Source organism: Camellia sinensis, chromosome 5 (assembly GCF_055761805.1).
Source record: "Camellia sinensis isolate YWXY chromosome 5, ASM5576180v1, whole genome shotgun sequence".
NCBI classification, from domain to species: domain Eukaryota; kingdom Viridiplantae; phylum Streptophyta; class Magnoliopsida; order Ericales; family Theaceae; genus Camellia; species Camellia sinensis.
This window is the reverse complement of record NC_138965.1, coordinates 113,787,992-113,807,222: the sequence shown is the minus strand read 5'-3', so window position 1 is coordinate 113,807,222 and position 19,231 is coordinate 113,787,992. Positions and strand designations below refer to the sequence as shown.

Sequence of the window (19,231 nt, the reverse complement as noted above, 5' to 3'; positions counted from 1 at the left end):
GGGGAACGGAGTAGTCTCCCAGTGAACTCTCCGACGAGCAAGTTAGGAAGAGAAGTAGAGTATATGGGAGAAGATTAGAGATAGAAAACTTAACATTTTTCTTGTCTACAACGTTCGCTTATATCCTTTGATAATCATTTCGCTGTCCCTTCCGACCTGCTCTCCTTGCCGAAAGCCTATGCTGTAGTTTACCTTGCTCAGGGTAAGGGGGTCCTGTTCCGGCGGAGAGGTGTTGTCGTAATAAATGCTGTGATGGGCTGCATTAATGGTGATGTGCAGTGGCAATAACTTTGCAGATCTTTGTCTGCTGATGTGGTTCGTCTTTCTCTTGCCGTGTGTCTGAATGTCATTGGCTCTTTATGCCATGTTGGACTCCAGCTGTCCTGGACCTCGTCAGCTGGGTTATGCACTGGGCTTCAAGTGATGGGCCATAGGTGATTCATCTGCCAAAACTGTCTCCTCGACACCCATAATGACTTACCGTTTCATTTCTGGTCCAACGCCTAATCTCCCCCCTATGGGATGTTGCCACGTGTACGTCCACGATCCACTGTCCCCTCTCCCTATCCTGTCTTTTCCACTTCAACTCACCACGTGACCCGCCGCGTCTTGAGCCCCACGCCCCTCCACCTAACACCGCGGTCGGCCCTCTTCGTGGTCCGCCGCGTCTTGAGCCCCACGCCCCTCCACCTAACACCGCGGTCGGCCCTCTTCGTGGTCCGCCCTCCCACTCGGCCAACACCGCGGTCGGCCCTCCTCGTGGTCCACCATCCCACTCGGCCAACACCGCGGTCGGCCCTCCTCGTGGTCCGCCCTCCCGCTTGGCCAAACGCCGCGGTCGGCCCTCCCGCTCGGCCAAACCCCGCGGTCGGCCCTCCTCGTGGTCAGCCCTCCCACTCAGCCAACACCACGGTCGGCCCTCCTCGTGGTCCGCCCTCCCACTCGGCCAAACCCCGCGGTCGGCCCTCTTCGTGGTCAGCCCTCCCACTCGGCCAACACCGCGGTCGGCCCTCCTCGTGGTCCGCCCTCCCGCTCGGTCAAACACCGCCGTCGGCCCTCCCCCGCGGTCAGCCCTCCTGCTCGGCCAACACCGCGGTCGGCCCTCCCCGCGGTCAGCCCTCCCGCTCGGCCAACATCGCGATCGGCCCTCTTCGTGGTCCGCCCTCCCGCTCTGTCAAACACCGCGGTCGGCCCTCCCCTTCGGCCAACACCACTGTCGGCCCTCCTCGTGGTCCGCCCTCCTGCTTGGCCAAACGCCGCGGTCGGCCCTCCCAGTCGGCCAACACCGCGATCGCCCCTCCTCGTGGTCTGCCCTCCCACTCGGCCAACACCGCGGTCGGCCCTCCCACTCGGCCAACCACCGCGGTCGGCTTCCCCCTCCTCGATCACCCCTTATGGTCGACCTTCATCCTGCCAATCCCTAACACACTCATCTATGTCACTAATATTCCCTTTGTTGGACTGAAGCTGCACTCGGGAATGGGGGACTACTGACATGTATAAGTCCATAAAGGCCATGAATCACCTATGGCCCATCACTTGAAGCCCAGTGCATAACCCAGCTGACGAGATCCAGGACAGCTGGAGTCCAACATGGTATAAAGAGCCAATGACATTCAGACACACGGCAAGAGAAGGACGAACCACATCAGCAGACAAAGATCTGTAAAGTTATTGCCACTGCACATCACCATTAATGCAGCCCATCACAGCATTTATTACGACAACACCTCTCCGCCGGAATAGGACCCCCTTACCCTGAGCAAGGTAAGCTACAGCATAGGCTTTCGGCAAGGAGAGCAGGTCAGAAGGGACATCGAAATGATTACCAAAGGATATAAGCGAACGTTGTAGACAAGAAAAATGTTAAGTTTTCTATCTCTAATCTTCTCCCATATACTCTACTTCTCTTCCTAACTTGCTCGTCGGAGAGTTCACTGGGGGACTACCCGGCTCCCCGTTGAACTTGCCTGCAGGTTATCTGGTGGGCTTGATCATTTGGACGTGGGCTTGAGGAGCTTGGATCTGCCTGATCCATTCACTGGGACGAATAACATTAACAATTATTAATAGAAAATAAAATTAATCAAATTTTTAATTGAAAATACTGCAAAGGAAATAGTTTTTTTTCAAAATAAATATTAAAAAAATTTAAATCATAAATATTTAAATAATTTAAATAATCTAAAAAATTTAATAAGTAAAAAATTAAAATAAATATTCAAAAAATTTAAATCGTAAAAATTTAAATAATTTAAAATGTTAATATTTTAAATTTAAAAACAACTCTACATTCAAATCGTAACCAAACATATAAAACAAAACTCAATTAAGAAATTATTTTTAAAACTCATAACCAAACACATAATTAGAAACTCCATATTACTTTCACAACTCTATACTCAAATCGTAACTAAATACATAACAAAAAAATTAAAATATTTAAAAATATTTTTATAAAATAGAGTTTGAATTTATTTTTATAAAATATTTTAAAATGTTGAAAATTAAAATCGTAATATTTTGAAATTAAAATATTTAAAAAATTAAAAAATAAAAAAAATCGTAACATATTTAAATATTAAAATATTTAAAATCTTAACAAAATTAAAATATTGATTTGAATTGAGTTTTAAAAAGAATTTTGAATTACATGTTTAGTTATGAGTTTTGAAAATTAATGATTATATTTTAAATTAAATTTTAAAAAATAAGTGTAGAATTATAATTTAAAAATTCAAAACAAATACTAATACACTCAAATCAATAGATAAAACTATAATGTCAACTGTTTACCAAAGGGAGCCTAACTTTTTATCAACTTACCAAAACCCACTACCCCGTTTGGTGTAGCTGTTAAAACAGCTTATAGATTAGAACTTAACAGATTATAGATTATGACTTTAATCAGAAGTTGTTAATCTGTTTGTTTGGTGTACCTGTTGGATTATACATTTAAGTTGCTGAGTAGTATTTGTTAAATAAGCTGTGAAATAGTTTTTTCAATTAATTTTTATTTTTTGTTTATCTACATTTCTCATAAAAAATAATAATAATAATTTATAATCCATTTGAGTCTTTTTCTATTTTTAAAAAAATAAAAAATAAAAAAAATTTAAGAGTATAATCATAAATTAACATGTCCACAGCAGAAGCTGATAATCCGAAACAAGAGATGAACAACTTCTCAGAATTAATTTTTTTAAGTTAAAATAAATTGTTAAAATAAAAAATTATTTAAAATAAATTTAACCAAACAATTTAAAATAACTTTTTTTTTAAATTAAAAGTCATTAATTAACTTTGATAAGCTGAAACAAACATCCCATTATCCAACTTAACCTTCTCTCCCTTATTTTCTCTCTCTCTGTAGCCATTTGTCTTCTTCATTCTTAATTCTTCATTCTTCTTTTCTCTCTCTCTCTGTCTCTCTCTCTCTGCATGAATTTGACACTCATCTCTGGCTCATCTCTGGAATTATCCCATAAACCCTCCCTAAACATGAATTTGACACTTATCTCTGGAATAATCCCATAAACCCCAGAAAAGCAAACCCATTCAAATACAATTTTCCACAACAAAAACCAGAGAAAAACAAGGAAAAAAAAGCCACTTTCTTTCTCATTTTCTCTTTCGATTGTCATGCATAGGTCTGGAGCTGTGATGGCTTGGAATGTCTTCAAGTTCTGTACCGCCCTTCGAGGCCTTGGCTCGATCATGATCTTGTTGGTCCTTGGCGTTGTGGGTGTTACCTATTATGCTGTTGTTGTATCCAATTATGGCCCTGCTTTGTACGATGGTGGTCTCGCTTCTCTCACTGCACTCGCTGTCTTGATCTTGTTTCATGTTCTTGTAAGTTTTCTTAAAATTTTCAATCTTTCTCTGGGAATTTGTTTCTGGGTTTTGGTTTTTAGGGTTTCGTTGTAGTTTTTCTGGGTTGTGAATTTTTGACTTTTGCTTTATTTTTATGTAATTCGAAGTGAGTTTGTATATAATTTAGCAAAATGAGATTGTTAGAAGTGTCTTGTGCTGTGATGTATGGAAATTGAGGTCTTTAAAAGCTGTAAATAAGTTTTATTTTGTTTTTTTCTTGATTTGTTCTTAAATCTGATTGACATTGTTTAGGTTTTATATCAGATTGAGCTCAGAATATTGTAAGAAATTGTCAAGTATAATTTTGTTACTTTCTTAATGTGTTTGCTAATGTATTGGCTACAAGGTTTTTTTATTGTTATTTATGTTTAGAAATTATTAATTACAATTGGATTGATTGAAGGAACTTATCTCACAATTTTCACTCATCATCAGTCATATGAAAATATCACTATCTTTCATTATGTATTAATTACCTGATCGAAGGTCTTTGACAATTTTAGTGATATTTTAGCTCTATAATGTCATTAAGAGTTTGGGATATACTGATTTCTGTATTTTTCTTGAATTAATTGAGATCCGGACAAGAACAGGGTTATGCAGTTTTGATTTTTATTTTCATGAACCGAAAAGTGGCAGCTGATATATTTATATGCAAACGGTAGCTAAAGAGGCATGTAATCATAATAATTGTGCAGTTAGTAATGCTATTGTGGAGTTACTTTGCTGTTGTCTTTACCGATCCGGGTAGTGTGCCACCTAATTGGAGGCCTGTGTCGGATGAGGAGAGAGGTGAGACCAATCCATTGACTGAGGCAGAATTTGGTGGTATGTCAGCAGACCCAGTGAATCCAAGGATCCGTTATTGTCGGAAGTGCAACCTGCCGAAACCACCTCGGTGCCATCATTGTTCTGTTTGTGAGTTCACATACCCAATTCTTCTTGAGACTGTTTTCTTTTTCAATTGTTTCGGAGAAAATAAATCAGATATATTACTTTTTGTTTTTTTAAATTTTTTTTTACATATATTATTTTCAGGTGGGAGGTGTGTGCTGAAAATGGACCATCATTGTGTGTGGGTTGTCAATTGTGTGGGGGCATTGAACTACAAGTATTTTCTTCTTTTCTTGGTATGTTTTTCTTATTATTGAATCATTGATACTATTTGTTAGTGGATTTCACTCATCTGTGGATTAAATTGTTTCTGAAAAGTAAACCGTCCGAATTTGTATATACATTTATGTACTGGTTGCAAACATTAAATGCATTAAGTAATGTTACTAACTATTAATTTGGTTTTTTTTTGCTTTCGGAGAATCTTATCCTCAAATTCTTTATACACTTGCCCTACTTCTAGATGAATAGCATTTATTATGATGATTTAGAGGACATATATATGTTATTCCCGTTTCGTTGCTGACCAATATATATATAGTATATTAAATGTTAGACTCTTTTTGTAATTTTAATGCACATGGTGAATGTGGCATCAGGTAACATAGGCATGCAAGGGTCTGTTATAGTTCGTGATTGTAGCTTTTGTAACACGCTGAATGACTTTCAATTGTTTTTTGGTCCCGCCCCCCTTCCTGTGTGTGTGTGAAAAATGTATTTAAAATATGATAGTAGTTTGTTAAACTCCCTTAGAAAAAGGAGGTTAAAACAGAAGATTTGTGTGATTAGTGAACTTTGGGTGACCACGATTCTGCGATGAGATATTTTTCTAAGATGTGAGGGTGTGTTGTGGAAGAGCTGTGTGGTATGATTAGGCATTTATAGAAACCTTTAATGGCTTGTTGCAGCATGTTTTTTTCGTTGTTCACTGAAATAGAAATTTGAGCTAGGAGGATTTTCTAGGGATTTGTTTAGAAAGCTTGTTTACAAATTTTCTTGGATAGAAAATTATATATTGTGCATTCGAATTTTTAATAGTCGGTTTATAATAACTTTTAGAATTTGAAAACATTTAGGTGTGGGAAAGTCAATATAAACTTGGCCAACGATAGTAAGACCTTGAAAAGAATTCAAGATTTTTTAAACTATAAATGGCCAAGTTGGTAGATTGCTATAAAATTGTAGAAGGTGATAGCCAAGGTTTCAAAAAGTGGTGTTATGTAACGGTTGTGGCGGTAGGCGCTACCCATTGCACTTGCTTTTCTGGTGTGATAGAAATCGCATGTATAACGGCCGTAGCGGTACCGTAACGGCTTGTTACACACCAAAAAATAAAAAATAAAAAAATAAAGTTTACAAAAAAAGAACTAATATTTAAGTGATCCAAATCCAAAGAAAAAACCTTGTATGAAATTTTTTTTCTTTATAATTTTTTTAAATTTTTTTATTGCATTACATTAGCATGTAAAATAAAAAATATATAAACAATGGTTGTATTTATTTTTATAATCATTTTATTTCATATTTCCTTGCTTCAACAAATCTAACTTAAACTATTAAATCTACCTGCATTCAACTAAAAAAAATAATGAAAAAAAATCATGGAAAATAACAAAAAAATGTTTGAAAATTTTGGATTGAAGATGAAGAGACTTAAGTTGTGGTAGATTTGTAGATTTATGCTTCAAGTCTTGTGCATCCAAGCTTGTTTCAAGTTTCGGAGGTTTATAGTGACCTTTGTGGTAGGGCGGGCAACTGAGAAAACAAGGCAAAACATTGAAAAAAGAAGTATGCTGTGTCTAAGCGACAGCTAGTGTAACAGCGCTGTACTTCCATTATGCTTGTTACACAAGGTTGTTGCATAATGCCGTTACTTCATTAATTTCATTCACACCACAATAGCAGCAAATATGTAATGGCATTATGTAACGGTTGTGGCCAATTTTTGAATCATTGATTTGGAGTTGCTCTTGTAAAAGCACAGTAGGTTTTCCTCTAGGAAAAGGATTTGTTGTGTCCTGTTACTTGATGATTTCCGAAATTAATTGAGAGTCAAATACTTATAAAACCAGACGAAACTCACAACCCAACACCAAATTAATCTGGATGCCTCGTGAAGAAGAAAATTGCTAGATTTCTCTGAATTTGAAGAATCATAAAGAAACCCCTTATTATAGGAAAAAATGATTTCTCTATTTGAAAAGATAAAAAATTAAGCGAGGTCAACCATAGCGAGTCTTCAATCATGTGACACCTATATTTGGACCTATTGGTCTGTTGGTGGGGCCTAGTATTCCATTGGTTGTTTGGATATGAATGTATAAAATTCATTAGGGTAAGATTATTACCCATGCATTTCAATTTAATTTTTGATGCACAATATTAAAGTGGGGACATTTTTGTGGGATTTGTTCCTTTTAGGTAGTTTAGGGTTGGCATAGTTGTATTTCATATTGGAATCCTTCAAATGTGGAAGACGTGGATAAGGGTCCTCTTTGCTCCTGTTGTGGAAACATATTGCTAAATGTTAATCATGGTAATATGTTCTACCACTAGCTGTTAACTTTAGTGGCTTCTCTTTCCTCCCTCATATGTCGCAGAGTTGAAACCCTCTTGGGACTGGGGGCTTTGTGAGTGAACCAAAAATTGGTAGTGCCTATTCTCAATTCTTCGGGTTCATGGTGTGGACATTGATTGAGAACTTGTAATCAAACTTAATACTCTTGTTTTCAGATTTCTGATTCATCTTCAGCGCCACTGGCTCACATGCATTAGTTCCAGAGCATCACCTCTCAATTCTTTTTTCATTGAGTTTTGTGTCAATTTAATGTGTGTGTGTGTGTGTGAGAGAGGGAGAGAGAGAGAGAGAGCGCTAAATGGTACTAGTTGGTGGCTTTATTTGCTATTGCTAAATTGTAGATTATATTATATCATTACAAAGTTCATCTTGCTATCCACTTTGAATTCTATGACTCTAGATGCACAATTTGCGCCAAAAGGAGGAAGAAGAGCTCGACATGTGCAAAGGCCAACTCACAGTTTGTTGTCAAGGAAATTCTCCCTCTGCTATTTTGTGTATAAATAGGGAGGGGTAAAGATACAAGTGAGAACACAAGTGAGTGAGTAGCAGAATATACAAGCGAGAGTATATTTTTGTGAAGTTGAGAAGAGAGTAATGAGTGTAAGACAGTGGAGAGTGTGAGTTGAGTGAAAGATTCTCCTCCTCTTTTGTAATCTCTATTTATTTTAGTGGAAATCTCTTGTTCCCTCCATGGACGTTGGCATTGAGGCCGAATCACGTAAATCTTATGCGTCATTATTGTGTATTTTATTTATGGTAGTTTAGGTGGGTTGGCCTTAAAACCCAACAATTGGTATCATAGCTCAGGTTGAGCAAAGGAGGCAAAACAAAGGCTCGGTACTCTGTTTTTTGAAATGGCTAGAAATCAAACAAGGAGAACCGTCTCAACGAGAGGAGTCTAGACCCACAAAGAAGAGCCTGAGAGGATCTAGGACGTGCTCGCACGTGCTTCTAGAAGTTGGAAAGTGAAGGCCACGTGCATACATGTGGCACACACTTGTCTAAAGGTTGAAGACAACCATTTGTTGCCAAACTTGATGATTTAAATGTTGGTTTGGGTCAATGGTTAAGAGTGGTGGTGCTAACTCCTTGGTCTAGAGTTCAAATCTCCCTGACTATGTTTAAAGATTAATTTGTTTTTTTTTTATTTTCAAGTACAGCGTTGAAGCGGGAGGTGACGTTAGCAAGGCAATTGGGTGGTCCGAATTGGTTAGGCAGAGAAGTTTTGGAAATTGTAATTTGGTCCCTGAAGTTTTCAAAAATTACAATTTGTTCACTAAATTTTTGTAAATTTTCATTTTGGATCCTATAGTTTGAGAAATTACAGTTTGGCCCTAGGTGTTTGAGAAATTTGCTATTTAGTCCTTGGTTTTGGGGGTTATTTTTAGTTTGGCCCCTAAAGAGGAAATAAGTATGTTCCTAGCCAAACACAATGTTCCCGTTGCAACCACAAATCATAGTAGTCAAATTTTTTGAACTCTTTTTGCGGAGATCGAAATGGCAGGGAGAAGTTCAAGTTTCATGATTGAACTTTTTAATGGATATAATGATTTTATCCTGTGGCAACAAAGGGTGAACAACATTCTAACACGGGAGGATTGGGTGAAAGCTCTCAACAAGAAGCCTGACAAACTGGTGACATGAAGGATGACAAATGGGCAGAGATGGAAGAACTGGCAAATAACATGACATAGTTATATCTCGGGAATAACACACTATGAGAAGTCATCAATGAAGAAGATTTGGCAAAGCTTTGGGCAAAGTTGGAAATGAGATATAAGTCAAAGTCTTTGACAAATTGGTTGTCTTTGAAGAAGCAATTGTATGCGCTTGAAATGATAGAAGAAGCGAACCTTACAGAACATCTGGATGAGTTCAATAGTCATACGATGGAGTTAGATTCGATCGGGGTGAAAATCGAGGAGGAAGATAAGGTTATTATCTTGTTGGTCTCTTTACTTTCGTCATATGAACATCTCAAGACTACTCTGATGAAGTGGTTGTTATGAGGAAAAAGGAAAGCAGCAAGCACTCAGAGGGGAATGCCATGGTTGCATCAGAAGATGATCAGGGTAAAGGCGAATCCAGTGAGAGATGGGGTAGATCCTAAGAAGCACAGACATTTCTAAGAAAGTAACGTATCCGTGTCGTGTCGTGTCTGTGTCGGACACCGACACTCTTTGGATATTTTCCCGATACATGTCCGACACTCTTTAAAACGTGTCCTATTTTTTAAAGACCCGGACACTCGGAGGACACGTGTATATTTCTTAAACACACGTATCTATCAATTAGACACATGTGAAACTAATTATAAATTTGAACAAAACAACTTAAGATACAATAATAAAACAAAAACCCTATAAATTTATAGGGATTAATGTAATATTGCATTTTTTTATAATCTTTGAATGATATATTCATATATATAACATATAATAAATATATAAAATTATATATTTCATGTGTGTCCCCCACGTGTTGTGTCCTTTATTTTTTGAAAACTAGCGTGTCGGCGTGTCCATGTTGTATCCATGTCGTGTCACGTGTCCGTGTCCGTGCCCATGTCCGTGCTTCTTAGGGTAGATCCAAATCAAGAGGGCGTTCACAATCAAGGCCAGGTTACAAGAGAAAGTGCAACTATTGTGATCAGGAGGATCACCTCATTAATGATTGTATAAAGCTTAAAGAGGTTAGAGTAGGGAAGGAACAGATGAGTTCATCAAATGTCGTAGTTATTGTGAACGCTAAGAAAGAGTATGCATTCACAGTTTCGTCGGGTATGACGAAATCTGATTGGATTTTAGATTCTGGTAGTACATACCATATATACATGGAGGGGAGATTTTTTTTCCGCCTACCAAACAATGGATGGAGGTATTGTCTGGATGGCTAACAACGCTGTGAGTAAAGATTGTTGGCGTAGGAACAGTACTGTTCTGAATGAGAGATGGAAAAATTTTCATGTTGGATGGGGTTTGACATGTGTCGATATTAAGGAAGAATCCAATTTCCCTAAAGTATGCTATATTTGAAGGGTTACAGCTTCTCATCTAGTAATGAAAATCTCAAAGCTGTCTATGGAGATACAATGATGGTACATGGATGACTAGAGGAGAATTTGTATAGACTTGTCGAGAAGGTCGTGACAGGAGGAGCTACTCTCACTTACCGAGCAAGAAGTACAAGACACACGCATAAAAGCTGTAGGGCTCAGAAGACAATGCAACCAAAGTGTACAGGAACATAGGGAAGTAGTTTGAAGGTGCACAGAACGGGCCATTGCAGCCAATCTTGAAGAAAGCTCAGAGCAAAGAGGCTAAGACGGCAGAGCACGTCCCAGTGAAGAAGAAAGTTTCTTTTGCTCCTGTATTAGAGACATATTGCGACATCTTCAAGAGTGCATGGAAGGGAAAGATACAATCACAAGAAGTTGCATAGCAAGCTTTGCATGGCACCCCAGGCAAGGGGTGCCGGCATCCAATTAGGGGTGCTAGTGTGGATCACCTCACATGGGTTGAGGGGGTGATTTGTTGGATATCACCCCATGTGAGGGGTGATCATTTCTCCATGTGCAAAGAGGTGCGCCGAAAGGAGGAAGAAGAGTTGGCCATGTGTAAAGGCCAACTCATACTTTGTTATCAAGGAAATTCTCTCTCCAATTTTGTGTATAAATAAGGAGAGAACCAGATATTTCCACGGAGAGAACTAGAGATTTCCACTAAAACAAATAGAGATTATAATAGAAGAGGAGACTCTCACTCAACTCACACTATCTACAGTCTTACACTCATTACTCTTTTCTCACCTTCAGAGAAATATCCACTTACTTATATATTCTGTTACTCACTCACTTGTGTTCTTACATGTATTTTCACCCTCTCATACCTCTCCCTATTTATACACAAAATAGGAGAGGGAGAATTTCCTTGACAGCAAAGTTTGAACTGGCTTTTGCACATGGCCAGTTTTTCTTCCTCCTTTCAACGCACCGCTTTGCACATGGAGAAATGATCACTCCTCACATTGGGTGATATCCAACAAATCACCTCCTTAACCTATGTGAGGTGATCCACACCTATGTTACCAGAAAACGCTAATACCCTAGTGAATTATGTATTGGTACACCCGTTCCAAAACATGGCACACTTTCGTTCCAAAATAGTAAATTTAGTGATCCGAAGCGATTCCTAAAGTTTTTTCTAATATATTTCATTCAATGTTACCTTAAGAGGAAAAAAATCAAATATAATGAATTAAAATCTAAGGTGATTTCAGTTTTGACAAGACAAAAACTTCAAAAATGAATATATATATATATATATATATATATATATATATATATGTATATTATTAGATGCCCAATAGTTAAAAAAATTTACTGTGGAAGTACCTTAAATTCTTAAGTATAATATATACACGTCTACCCCTATCGTACCACATTTTAGAGCATGTGGCGTATCATGTTCCCGTTTCACATACCGAAACGATCCATGTTCTAGGTGACAGATCTACACTAGTACCCCCTAATTGGATGCCCGCACCCCCTGCTTGGAGTGCCTTGCACCACCTTATTGGGGTGCCATACAAGGATTACTTTGCAACTCATTGTGATTGCATTTCTTCCTTCGATGCACTCTTGGAGAGATCGCAATATATCGTTAATATAGGAGTAAAAGAAACTTTCTTATTCACTGGGACGTGCTCTGCCGTCTTTGCCTCTTTGCTCTGAGCTTTCTTCAGGATTGATTGCAATGGCTCCATTTTGTGCACCTTTAAACTGCCTCCTTTCGTTCCTGTACACTATGGTTGTCATGTCTTTTGAGCCCTACGTCTTTTTTGTGCATGTCTTGTACTTCTTGCCTTGTGAGTGAGAGTAGCTCCTCCCGTCTATCTTCGCTACAAGTCTATACAAATTTCCCTCTAGTCGTCCATACAGCATCACCGTATCTCCATGGACAACTTTCAGATTTCCATTACTAGATGAGAAGCTGAACCCTTCAAATCTAGCATACTTAGGAAAATTAGATTCTTTCTTAATCTTGGCATGTGTCGAATCCCATCCAACGTGAAAATTTTTCCATCTCTCATTTAGAACCGTACTGTTCCTACTCCAACAATCTTACTCACAGTGTTGTTAGCCACCTGAACAATACCTTCGTCCATCACTTGGTAGGTGGAAGAATATCTTCTCTCCATGCATATATGATATGTACTACCAGAATCTAAAATTCAATCAGGTTTCGTTATACCCGATGAAACTGTGAATGCATACTCTTCCTTAGCGTTCATTACAGCTACGACATTTGATGAGCTCGTCTGTTCCTTACTTACTTTAACCTCTTTGAGCTTTATACAATCCTTAATGAGGTGATCTTCCTGATCACAATGGTAGCATTTTCTCTTGTAGCCTAGCCTTGATTGTGAACGCCCTCTTGATTTGGATCTACCCCCGTCTCTCATTGGGCTTGTCTCTACCCCGATCATCTTCTGATGCAACCATGGCATTCCCCTCTGAGTGCTTGCTGCTTTCCTTTTTCCTCATCGCCTCATAGGAAATAAGCGTAGCAACCATTTCATCAGAGTAGTCCTGAGTTGCTCATATGATGAAGGTAAAGAGACCAGCAAGTTAATAACCTTACCTTCTTTTTCGATCTTCACCCCGATAGATTCCAACTCCATTGTAAGCCTGTTGAACTCGTTTAGATATTCTGTAAGGTTCGCTCATTCTATCATTTGAAGTGCGTACAATTGCTTCTTCAAAGACAACTGATTTGTCAAGGACTTTGACTTGTATCTCAGTTCCAACTTTGCCCGAAGCTCTGTCGGATCTTCTTCATTGATGACTTCTCAGAGTGTGTTATTCCTGATATATAACTGGATTGTGCTATTTGCCAGTTCTCTCATCACTGCCCACTTGTCATCCTTTATGTCTGCCGGTTTGTTGGACTTCTTGTTGAGAGTTTTGACCCAGCTTTTTCGTGTTAGAATGTTTTTCACTCTTTGTTGTCACAGTGTAAAATCGTTATTTCCATTAAAAGGTTCAATCATGAAACTTGAACTTCTCCCTGCCATTTCGATCTCCTCAAAAACTGTTCAGAATTTGACTATTTTGATTTGTGGTTGTGACCAGAACGGCGTGTTTGGCTAGGAACACACTTCTTTCCTCTTTGGGGGCCAAACTGAAAATAACCCCAAAAATTAGGAGTTAAATTGCAAATTTCTCAAATACTTGAGGCCAATCTGTAATTTCTCAAACTACAGGGCTAAAATGAAAATTTTCAAAAATTTAGTGACTAAATTATAATTTCTGAAAACTTTAAAGACCAAATTGTGATTTTCAAAATTTCTTTGCCTAACCAGTTTGGACCACTCTATTGCTTTGCTGACGTCACCTCCTGCGTCAGTGAACCACCCAATTTCCTTGCTGATGTCACCTCCTGCGTCAGCGTTGTATCAAAAAAATAAAAATAATTAATCTTCAGACGCAGTTGGGGAGATTTGAACTCTTGACCAAGGAGTTAGCACCACCACTCTTAACCACTGAGCCAAATCAACTCTTGTGACTTAAACTTCTTCGATGAATATTTAAATCATCAAGTTTGGCGACAAATGGTCGTCTTCAAGCTTTAGATGTGTGTGTGGCATGTGTATGTGCATGGCCTTTACTCTCTGACTTCCATAAACGTGTATGAGCACGTCCCAGATCCTCTTGGACTCTTCTTTGTAGGTCTGGATTCCTCTCGTTGAGACAGTTCTCTTGGTATGCTCAAAACTCGATTTTGAGCAATTTGATTTCTTGCAGTTTCGAAAAATAGAGTACCGAGCCTCTGTTTTGCCACCTTTGCTCAACTTGAGCTCTAATACCAATTGTTGCCTAAACTACCAGAAATAAAATACACAATAATGAAACACAAGATTTACATGGTTCGATCTCAATGCATATGTCCACGGAGAGAACTAGAGATCTTCACTAAAACAAATAGAGATTACAACAGAGAAGGAGACTCTCTCACTCAATTCACACACTCTCTACTATCTTACACTCATTGCTCTCTTCTCACCTTCACATAAATATACACTCACTTGTATATTCTACTACTCACTCACTTGTGTTCTCCCATGTATCTTCACCCTCTCATGTCTCTCCCTATATAAACACAAAATAGGAGAGGGAGAGTTTCCTTGATAGCAAAGTGTGAGCTGGCCTTTGCACATGGCCAGCTCTTCTTCCTCCTTTCGGCGCATGTCTTTGCACATGGAGAAATGATCACCCCTCACATGGGGTGATATCCAACCTTGACCTAATAACCTTGAGGTTATGGGTTCAAGTCTCGGGCAACCACTTTGTGTACTATGTCAAGGGTTAGGTGTGAACCCAATCTTTGTCCTTCCAAGCGCATGTTAATGTGTATTAATTGGGCGTTGTTATTTTTTATTTTTTCAAATCTATTTATGGCTGGTGGTTACTAGATTATGGTTGCATTAGTGCATAGTATAAGAATGCGTATAAAAGGTCCCAGTTCTTTTGGTGGGGTTATTAGCGTCTCATCAGCATCCTATTGATATAAAATTCAATTGCATAGCTGATTGCATTCTTTTGTTGATGCAGTTCTACACATTTCTGGAAACAAGTGTTGTGACTTTATTATTACTGCCTCATTTTTTAGCATTCTTTAGTGATGGAGAGATACCTGGGACCCCAGGCACGCTGGCAACCACTTTTCTTGCCTTTGGTATGGTCTAATGAGGCTGTTTGTCCACTTTCCTTCCGCTCATCTTTGCTTGTTTTTTTATTTTTATTTAACTAAACTATACCTTCTGTATCCTCAGTGCTGAACCTGGCATTTGCATTGAGCGTGCTGGGTTTTCTGATTATGCACATATCATTGGTGGCTGGTAATACGACTACCATTGAGGTATTGCAGTCATATGTCCAATTGCAATGATACCATGAAAACATCTTATTTTCTCATAAATAGGGAAATACTTCCCAAAGAACTTCATCTGAGAGGGGTGCAGCATACATGGACTTTGTAGTTAATTGATTATTTCTCATCTTCAGGCATATGAAAAGAAGACAACTCCAAAATGGCGCTATGACCTTGGTCGAAAGAGGAATTTTGAACAGGTTGGTTTGCTATAGAACAGATTTCTGTTTTGATTTCTTCATTTAGTGGGACTTTGCAAGAAATCCACCATACACAATACTCCCTTTTCTTAATTAAAATTAGCACAAATTTGTCAAATGGGCAATTTCAACAACTAAATGTTTAGGAGGATCTGAAGTAGTGCAGTACATTACGTGTATATCTCCTCAATGTGTATCGAAAAGCCTTGAGGAAGTAGTTTCCCGACAGTATCCCTGACCTTCCAAAGGATTGCCGGTGGTCTCTTTTTCTCATGGAAATTTTCCGAACAATGATTAATGTAAAATAGCACCATACAATAACTAAATTATCTGTGTTCCTATTAAGCATGTAGATATATACAGCTTATGAATACGGCAGAATAGGGAAATGACATGGCAAATTCTGGTAGTATAGGGGATAAAAACAGTGAGCAGAATGACTAAGACTCATGTCAAGGTATATACCATATGTATATGTTTTTAGAAAATTCATCATGTAATTTGTCTATCTTATTATACACATTTATTTACGACAAACAATCTTCATCGTAAATTTATCAACTATTCTAAGTTAGAACTTTTGATGATAAATTTACATGACAAGACTCAGGGTTGTGTTGAATGGATGTGGATTTGAGACCAAATTTGATACAATTCAGCCTTACTATATCAAATTTTTTTTATAAGAAGCAAGTTTTGAAACCCTCTTTTCGTCTTCCTAATAATTACAGTATAACTTTTATAGAGACACTGCATCCCTTGTCCAAGACATGTCGGGGCATATATTCAGGAATCCGAGAAGTAAATAATACATTTACCAATTTAAATTACAGATGTGTTTAGGAAGTTTCTGGCAATAATGCTTGGGTTTCTGAGTTTTCCATAAAGCTGTGTAGGTTTGGATCTTATATACTGTTCTGAAGGCATGACAAGAATTTTGGAGTTTACATTTTTGTATATGTAAACAAAAAATTATAAACATTTACCAAACGTGACTGTCAATCAGGAGTTGGCAAATTTTATTTATTTTTTTATTGTAGTGGATTCCTATTTCCAGATCAGGTTGTTAATTACTCTTTAAAATGATACCTCATACTAATAAAAGAGAAGAAATTAATTGCAAATATTTATTTCATTGACTTTGGTGGTTAAAGTCCCTTATGATTTTACCAAAAAATGGAGTTGGAACCTGTTACTAAAGGAATTCCATGTTAGCTAGCAATTTAAAGCTTGTGATAAAAACATGATAACTTTTCAGTTGGGGGATCGTAGTAGAGAAGTTGCAGAATCGAAAGAAGCAGGCTCTGGATAAAGATTTTGGACAATCTTTCAAGCTCTAGATATTTTGGTCTTCCTTTTTCACAATAATGGCAAATAGAGGACCATATGAAGGATATAGATCCTTGCCAGCTTATTCAATATGAGATCAGGATATCATTGTAATCCACTATTTGAATTTAAAATTAATCGCCTTGATCCCATTTGTCTATTCATTCTCGTGACCTCCATTTCTTTCTGAGTATGGAAATTACTTTCGTAGGCATTGCAAATCTTGTTTCCAGATTCTCTGCATCCTTTTGAGCTTTGTGGGCGTCACCTAGAAAATCTATCCTCTAACTTTACTCTTTTGGGTATGGAAATTACAATCTGGAATGCTTCTGCCCTCGTGTAATGTATACCAATTTTGAATAGGCGTCAAGTGATTTATTGCAACTACAAGGTGCTAAACGGATGAGATGAAGGCTAAAAGAAGTAATGCATTGTTATTTATAAAAAAAGAAAAGAAAAAGAAAGAAGTAATGCATTGATATTATAAAGAACCTGATTGCCTTGGATTTAACTTAAGAATAAGGCTTAACTTTCGGTAGGCTTGGCGTAGTGTAGGTTTGGATATTATGGGATCAAATTACGCTTTGTTTGTTTGGGTTGAAAACATTCTGCATTGTCTAGTGTTTGGTACGATGGAAAACAAAACTCAATCGACAATGTTGTGTTCAAAACAAGCTTATTTGGGTGCCGGACTAAGGCGTTACCAATGCCACCTCATTACCACTGCCACCACCTCCACCACCTTGCCATCACCACCTCACCACCATCACTGCCTCCACCTCTACCTCCGCCTCCGCCACCGCCACTGCTACCGCCACCACCTCCACCTCACCACCACCTATACCAAATTAACGTTGAACAATCCATATGGAATGTCTGCATTCTCTTATTGTTATTATTATTGTTATTATTTTTTCATTTGTTAAATTTTTTAATGCATTTACAAGCCACACATGTCAATTATGCATTCACAACACTTTCCCCCAGAGTTTGTGTCTGCCACTGCCATGTTGACCACCACCACGTCCACTAACACCACAACTAGCATATAAGTTTCAAAGTCCCAACCAAACATAGAAGAACTTTTTCTCCTGGAAAATGTGTTTTGCTTAAACAAATGGAGCATTAGTTGAGAACGATTCTTACAAACCTTGGGAAGCATATTCCTTGTATCACCTTGTGATATATCATCATCTAACAGTTTTCATTGTCTGAATGTGACCTATTAAATTAAAATCAGTGATTTGTGTTGGGCAATGTTTACAGTTTTCTGAATCACTATATGTTTTACATGGTCTATTCTAATCCATTGTGTGTGCAATGAGTTTGTGCCAAAGCTAATTTCAGATTAGCATACTGTTGAAATGTAAGGACTGAAGCTAGAGTGGTTATCAGCAGTTTGTCTGTACGTTAAAACTACATAAAGTCAAACTAATTTTCTTGTCCTTTGTAGGTTCTGATGCAATCCATTATTGATATATTGTATTCTTATGGTACCGTGGGATGTGTTTATTGAATTTGTTGAATATCTCTGGTTACTCTTTTTAAGTATAATTTTTTTTTTTTTTTTTAGGTTTTTGGAATGGACAGGCAATATTGGTTAATCCCGTCTTATTCGGAAGAAGACTTGCGACGGATGCCTGCACTTCAGGGTCTTGAGTATCCATCAAAGCCTGACTTGGATGCTCAAGAGTTCTAAAGGATCATTCACATAACATCTAAAAACTCCCATTTTGTTTGTTGTAGCAGTAATTTCACGCCCAGATAAAGCGATCTTTACACTTAAATTGATCGACAGAATGTAACTGACACGGACTTGAATCAATCTATCACACTGGAACTTGCAGAAATAACAGCTCATTAGATGGAGAGATCAATGTACCCAATGGAGCCGCTCAGGCATAATGATATCGGGAGGCTGGGAGCGGTGGCGTTTGCTGATGCACAAAAATTTCATGCTGAGGTAGGAGGTTTAATGTATTTCATTAGAAATGTAAAATTAATGCAAACTTGGCCACGCTCTGTCTATGGTTGTGATATCATCTTTGAAAATCAATTTAATACAAGCAAAATGTTACTCAGATTAGAGTTATGTACATGTTAGAATGTTGGACCCTGTGAATTAGCATTGTTGTTTTGTTGAAGATCTAGGGTTCTCACTTTTCTTGTTTCATTTGAGTTGGAGTAATATTTATGTAGTTTGTTGATCACATCCATGCTGTTTGATTTATTGTGATCTACTTATTGCCCTTGTGGTTTTGGGAAATTATTGGGTAGTCCCGGAACTCTACATCATCAGCATTAGGTGGTGCAGCATCTCATCTCACTGTCTGAGGCATGAGTCGCAAAAGTTGACTTTGAGTTACGGCAAAAATGGTACCCACCACCACCACCATCATAACAATCCCCCAAGATCCTCAACT

At 38.2% G+C, this 19,231-nt stretch overlaps 1 protein-coding gene across 2 annotated transcripts; it reads left to right on the top strand.

Moving 5' to 3' along the window:
- The first annotated feature begins 3,327 nt into the window (after positions 1-3,327).
- LOC114258341 (DHHC-type zinc finger family protein) lies at positions 3,328-19,018 on the top strand. 2 transcript variants are annotated; one of them, XM_028198303.2, is made up of 7 exons: positions 3,328-3,852; positions 4,572-4,791; positions 4,912-5,003; positions 14,961-15,084; positions 15,182-15,267; positions 15,414-15,479; positions 18,382-19,018. In XM_028198303.2, the coding sequence occupies exons 1-7, from the start codon at positions 3,643-3,645 to the stop codon at positions 18,505-18,507; spliced, it is 924 nt and encodes a 307-aa protein (XP_028054104.2). In that variant the 5' UTR covers positions 3,328-3,642; the 3' UTR covers positions 18,508-19,018. The 2 variants fall into 2 exon arrangements, with proteins under 2 accessions (XP_028054104.2, XP_082725743.1); XM_082869617.1 differs by lacking the exon at positions 18,382-19,018 and adding an exon at positions 16,738-17,029.
- Positions 19,019-19,231: the final 213 nt, after the last annotated feature.